Source organism: Sinocyclocheilus grahami, unplaced genomic scaffold, assembly GCF_001515645.1.
Source record: "Sinocyclocheilus grahami isolate Dianchi unplaced genomic scaffold, SAMN03320097.WGS_v1.1 scaffold1072.1, whole genome shotgun sequence".
Classification (NCBI taxonomy): Eukaryota; Metazoa; Chordata; class Actinopteri; order Cypriniformes; family Cyprinidae; genus Sinocyclocheilus; species Sinocyclocheilus grahami.
In genome coordinates this window covers 53029-59497 of record NW_015506251.1, presented here as the reverse complement: position 1 = coordinate 59497, position 6469 = coordinate 53029, and the positions used below count along the sequence as shown (strand labels likewise).

At 40.8% G+C, this 6469-nt stretch overlaps 1 protein-coding gene across 1 annotated transcript in view; it reads left to right on the top strand.

The window, feature by feature from the left end:
- Positions 1–6469, top strand: part of LOC107566386 (semaphorin-6A) — a 61772-nt gene that overhangs the window by 48591 nt on the left and 6712 nt on the right. The window contains exons 14-16 of the mRNA XM_016251830.1: positions 960–980; positions 1071–1124; positions 2720–2863. Of these exons, the coding sequence (XP_016107316.1) occupies positions 960–980; positions 1071–1124; positions 2720–2863 (219 nt within the window). The remainder of the gene's footprint in view (positions 1–959; positions 981–1070; positions 1125–2719; positions 2864–6469) is intronic.

Here is a 6469-nt window from a genome sequence, read left to right as displayed (position 1 = left end):
CACACACACACACACTCTCTCTCTCTCACACACACACACACACTCTCGCACACACACACACAGACTCACACACACACAGACTCTCTCTCACACACACACACACAGACACACACACACACTCACACACACTCACACACACACACACTCACTCACACACACTCACACACACACACACTCACTCACACACACTCACACACACACACACTCACTCACACACACTCACTCTCGCACACACACACTCACACACACTCACACACACACACACTCACTCACACACACTCACACACACACTCACTCACTCTCTCACACACACACACACACACACTCACACACACACACACACATACACACTTGTCAAAAGACTCGTTCACACCAGGAACCACAGCGACACCAGCGGACGATAAATAGTTTTGTCATCTGACGCTTTAAATGCTTAATTTTCCACTTCAGTAGGAATTTGCGCAGTTTAGAATTTTGCATGAGGGCGAAAAACTTCGGCGCACAGATTTCGCTCATTTTCAAATTGCTGACGTGTATCTGCTGCTTCAAACGACAGAAATCATTGTGTTTATTATTAGCGTGCTGTCGTTTAGTCGTCTGGTGCTTTAAATGCTCAAGATCTTTAATATCGGTGGATTCTGATTGGCTGTCTGTGTTTTTATCGTTCATCAGTGATTCCTGTGATATCGTTCAGGAGCATCTTCCTCGGTGTCGTTATCGTTACAGCTGTAGTGTGGACTTGATTGTGATTTTTTGATGGCTAAATCTTTATAGTGATCATCATTGGTGTGAACGAGTCTTCAGTCGTCTTAGACGCACTCAAGTTATTTCTGAACTCTGCTATGATGTTGTTAAATGTTCTGCTGTCGCAGTTTTAAATTAATTCAGTAATAAATTATCTGTGTGCGTGTGAGAGAATCACATTTCAGCCAATTAACACGTTTGTCATTTGTCTCCAGATTCGTTCGTGGCTCTCAATGGTGAGTACAGCTCTTCTTCTCTCTCTCTCTCATCGTTATCGGACTCTCTGTTGGCGAATGTTTAATTTCTCTGACTGCGTTTTCTTGTAGAGCATCAGCGCAGGCAGCAGGGTGTGAGCGATATTACCCAGAATGCTGCGCGCGGTCAGTGTCTCCAGTGTTTCCCGTGTGTAGATGTAGTTAGAGACGCTCTGACCTTTCATTCCCTAATTGGATGGATCTCTGCGTTCATAGAGCAAAGGATTGTGGGTTAGAGACAGTCGAATGCAAATGACTGTTTACAGCGAATAAACACTCAGGGCTTCTCCCAAGACCAGCAGAAATTATTCATGAAATACAATCAGGTTAAAAAAACACACACACATGATTGACAGAGTCGATCTGATTGGCTGAAGCAGCCATGGTGAATCTGATTGGCTGAAGAAGCCAGAGTCGATCTGATTGGCTGAAGAAGACAGAGTCGATCTGATTGGCTGAAGAAGACAGAGTCGATCTGATTGGCTGAAGAAGCCAGAGTCGATCTGATTGGCTGAAGAAGCCAGAGTCGATCTGATTGGCTGAAGCAGCGATTGTGACCTACATATCACATGCGCTGGTGTTTATTGGTGATATTTTCTCCTGAGCTTCATTAGCGTCTGTGTGTCTGTCGCCAATTCATTTATTCTGTGTTTGATGTTGTCTTCTATCTGTTTCCTTCATAAACCGTGTCTGTTTAGCTTCATAAGCACATATTCCTCCGTCCAGACTCGTATGTGTGTCATCGTCCTCGCCGGCTCTTCCTCTGGCTGTGGAAAATGAATTATAAAATAGAGCTGTCACACTAATCTTGCGGCCCGTGGCGCTTTCTTAAATAAATCATGTTAATGACTGCGGCTGGGAGATGCTCGACTGGCTGACGGACGATAAACAACGAAAGAGACACAGAAAGAGAGTTCATCTGTGCATTAACACCAGTTAAACTAGTCCAGAGATTCTACCAAACCCCTCTGACCTAAAAGATTTACCCTGAGATTTGGTGTTAATATTTGTTGGTGTGCTTGACTGGCCAGCAAACTCACCAGACCTGAACCCCAGAGAATCTATGGGGTATTGTCAAGAGGAAGATGAGAGACACCAGACCCAACAATGCAGATGAGCTGAAGGCCACTGTCAAAGAAACCTGGGCTTCCACACCACCTCAGCAGTGCCACAAACTGATCACCTCCATGCCACGCCGCACTGATGCAGTAATTAAAGCAAAAGGAGCCCCTACCAAGTATTGAGTACATGTACAGTACATGAACATACTTTCCAGAAGGCCAACAATTCACTAAAAATGTTTTTTTTATTGGTCTTATGAAGTATTCTAATTTGTTGAGATAGTGAATTGGTGGATTTTTGTTAAATGTGAGCCAAAATCATCACTCATGTACTAGAGTAAACTAGCTGTTTGTTAGTGTTACTGCGGTGTTTAACTCTAGGTATCAGTATTTGTTCATCGGATTGATTTGGGTTGGTTTAGTATTAGTAATCATTGCAACAATTGGTTTAATTTCACATAGTTCAGTTTCAGATCAGCTAATCGTATGTGAGTTTAACGTAATGGAGTTTATTCTGTGATTATGTGCAGCTTACTCTGTTAATTACACGGATAATCAGCAAATCAATCAGTGGACGTGAGATATTGATTAGAGTGTGAATGATGTGAGAGGTGTGTGTGTTGTCTCAGAGAGATGTTGATGTGTGCTGTGCTCCAGCAGGCCTCCTCACCACCGTCCCTCCTCCGGCCCCCGGGGGCCCGCTGCTCCGGGGCCGCATGGTCAAGCCGAAGGAGGCAGAGCCACCGGGTGATCAGAGCGACCCGTATGTATCCGCTCCTTCAGACACGCAGCAGGAGAGCGCCGGTAAGCCTGGGAACGATCGTCCTGTGGAGGAAACCAGCTGCTTCCAGCGTCTGCAGCGTCAGCACACGAGCCTGAGCTCCGTACGGCGCGAGACACACCAAACCGTCACAGATAGTCCAGAGATTCAGTTCAGTGCTGCTCAGTATCAATGCAAACTCAGTCTAATGACATTTTTACATTTACACTGATGCATTTATTCAAAGCAGCTTACTCATGCATTCAAATCAAACCCGTGACCTTGGTGTCGAGTTACTGTTTGAGAAATTGCAAATATGCTCTATTTTACTCAATGTTTCTAAATTACAGCATCGGTCTCATTTGAGCGCGTCGCATCTGTGTTTCACGTGTAACTGAACGTTACTGTAGTCGCCGTGCGTAAAGAGCGTGTAAAATCTGCACGCTCACTCAAACTAAAGCAATAAGCCCCAAGAAGCCGTGGTTTACAGTGAATTTATAACAGTGCCTAAAACCCCCTTAGCTGTTATAAATTCACTGTAAACCACGGCTTCACGGGGGTTACTGCTTTTATAAAACGGTTATATACGTAGCAAGGCTTCACAAAATAAAACGGAGCAAATAAAGTGTAATGATATTAATAAACACAGTATTCTTCCACCAAACAATGTAGCTCCTCAGAAACAGTTGTGGTTGCTACAAAGTGGTTGCCGAGCAACACACAAACGTAAACAAAGGTGTGTTACTTTGTAGCGTCATTTACAACAGCTTCGAACGCGGCTCAGCCAATCAGAGTCAAGCACCGGAACTCTCCGCTTTATAAACAGAATTTAAGCAGTGTTATTTTAGTATCCACGAGATATTATCGTAGTTTTGAATAAAGGTTTGAATTAGTTTTTATTATAATTTTTTTTATTTTAATGTCTGCATGGTTTAAATATGTAGACATATATGTCTATATAGTTTGTATTATATATTATATATTAATAATTATATATTATTAAATATTTAGTTATTTTAGTCCATCAAGTTAAACTCGTTTCTTTGCGAACTAGTTGAATTAAAATAAGTTAAATTTTTTTATATTTTATTTCAGTAAATATTTATTTAATTTCAAGTGACACATTTTTAATTTTTACAATTTTAATTGTATTTTTTGTTAACTCTGATTATCCTGTATTTAACATCATCCGGCTTACAGTATGAGCGTTTATCGATCGATGCGCGTGATCGAGTGTTACAGACGACAGCAGCGCTGAGCTCATTAGCAAACAGCAGCGTTTAATTGACATTGATTATCAGTAACTCAGCGGTTAATCTCCTGACAGACACGAGTCGTGAATCTCTCTGTATGTGTGCTTTAGCACTGGAAGCGATGGATGAATGAAGGGAACGGTGCGTCTGACGGTCGCTGGAAGCAGTTCACGTGTTCAACACACAATGCTGGCAGAAACGCATCACTGCTGACGTCTGAGCCTCGGTTACAGCGGTTACCGTGGTTACCGCGGTACTGTACCGAGGCTCACACATCACATCAGCTTCTTCTCAAAGGCTTTATTCTTCATTTGATGATTGAATATGGGTTCTGCTTGAGCTGTGTGATTATATTGTTTGCTTTATGATGCATGGCTTTTCTGTTCACTGCTTTTGAATTTTTCAGACTTTTGTGGCAAATGCTCTTCCTCACACGGCCAGATATTTCCTTTCTGCTTGACATATTAACACGCTCATGAATATTCATGCAGGCTCCTCCCCCTCCCTCCCTGCTGTGTGTCAGTGGATGTGCTGTGAACATAATTCACCACTGCATCAACAAGAAATAGTCAAGTCAACTGTGTTTCTGTGGAAAAGGAAAGAATCAATGATGGAAACTTCATTAAATATGAGAATTTCAGCTCTACAGAAGACAACAGTGTCATTATTCACATCAATTCAGATCTATGTTGATTCAGATTTGGTTCAATAACCAAAATTTTATTAATTATGAAACAAATTCAATTTCAGCTGTAAAGACAGTGGTTTCATTATTCAGATCAGTTCAGTTCAGTGTTGATTTAGTTCAACTGTCAAAATGTGCAAAATTCATCATGAAACACAAAAATAGACAAATATTTTGTTTAAAGGGGTCATATTATGTTGCTAAAAAGAACATTATGTTGTGTATTTGGTGTAATGCAATGTGTTTGTGGTTTAAGGTTAAAAACACATTATTTTCCACATACTGTACATTATCGTTTCTCCTCTATGCCCCGCCTTTCTGAAACGCGTCGATTTTTACAAAGCTCATCGGTCTGAAAAGCGAGGTGTGCTGTGATTGGCCAGCTATCCAGTGTGTTGTGATTGGCCGAATACCTCAAGCGTGTGACGGAAATGTTACACCCCTCACCATACTGTGATGATGCCCTGTCCGGCCGGAGCGACGAGACAAAAACATTAAAACCCATTATAAACCAGGCATTTGTTGCATCCAGTGGAGACATAATTACTGATTATAATGACTTATACTGTCTTTTTACGCATTGCGTTGCATCGCGCCGCATAAACATAAAACCCTGTCTGCATTTGGGATCGGAGAAATGACAAACAACAAGCACTACTCTACACTGCCCAAAACTCACGTTTGAATCATCAGTGGCAACGAAAAACACAGTGGCCTACCGTGAGGGGAAGCCCCGGGTTAGCGTGCGCTGAGGCCAGGATAGATTGAGCTGAGGCGGGCTGAACTCCGCTTCGTCCACGGTGAAATTTGATTTATTTCCTCAGCGACCAGCACGGATCAGCTCCAGGCATGACGAGACTTTAGTCTTTGCAACTTTACAGATCTTCTTTATGCACCAAGAGCTTGTAACACTCCAAAGAGAAAGGAAACATTGAAATCGCATCATGTGACCCCTTTAAAGAAAATTAAGCCAGTTTTTTCAAAGATTTTGACACCAAGAGCTTGTAACACTCCAAAGAGAAAGGAAACATTGAAATCGCATCATATGACCTCTTTAAAGAAAATGAAGCCAGTTTTTTCAAAGATTTTGAAATTTTAGCCCAAATCCTTATTACTGTAATACAAAAATCACAATCTTATTAATTTAATATATTATTAAATTACATTAATTTACTTATTTAAATAAATAATATTTATTATTTAAATGATAAAGTATTTATATATCATAGTTGTATTATTTACACTGCTTATTAATGTTGTAAATAGACTATATAGACTATAATAAATTATTAATTAAATTATATAAATGCATTTATTTAATGTGAAAGTATATTTATTATTGCATTACTGTAATGCAAAAATCACAATCTAATTAAGATATTAATTTAATATATTATTAAATAGCATTAATTTATTAGCAGTAGTATTTACGCTGCCTATTAATACTGTAACTAGACTTCCAAAACAGTTTCTATTTTTTTTCTTCTCTCATTCTCCCGATGGATCGTTCCAAGGCTGAACCTTTACTGTAGCCACAGCGTTTGACTAACCTTAATCTAGTGTATCTCACCTTCCTCCCGCTCAACCAGTAGATGCATCTCTCTCTCTCTCTCTCTCTCTCTCTCTCTCTCTCTCTTTTTTTCTCTCTCTCTCTCTCTCTCTCTCTCCTCCCTCCCGCCGCTCGTTCTGCCCGCACTCCTTTGCTTTTCTTT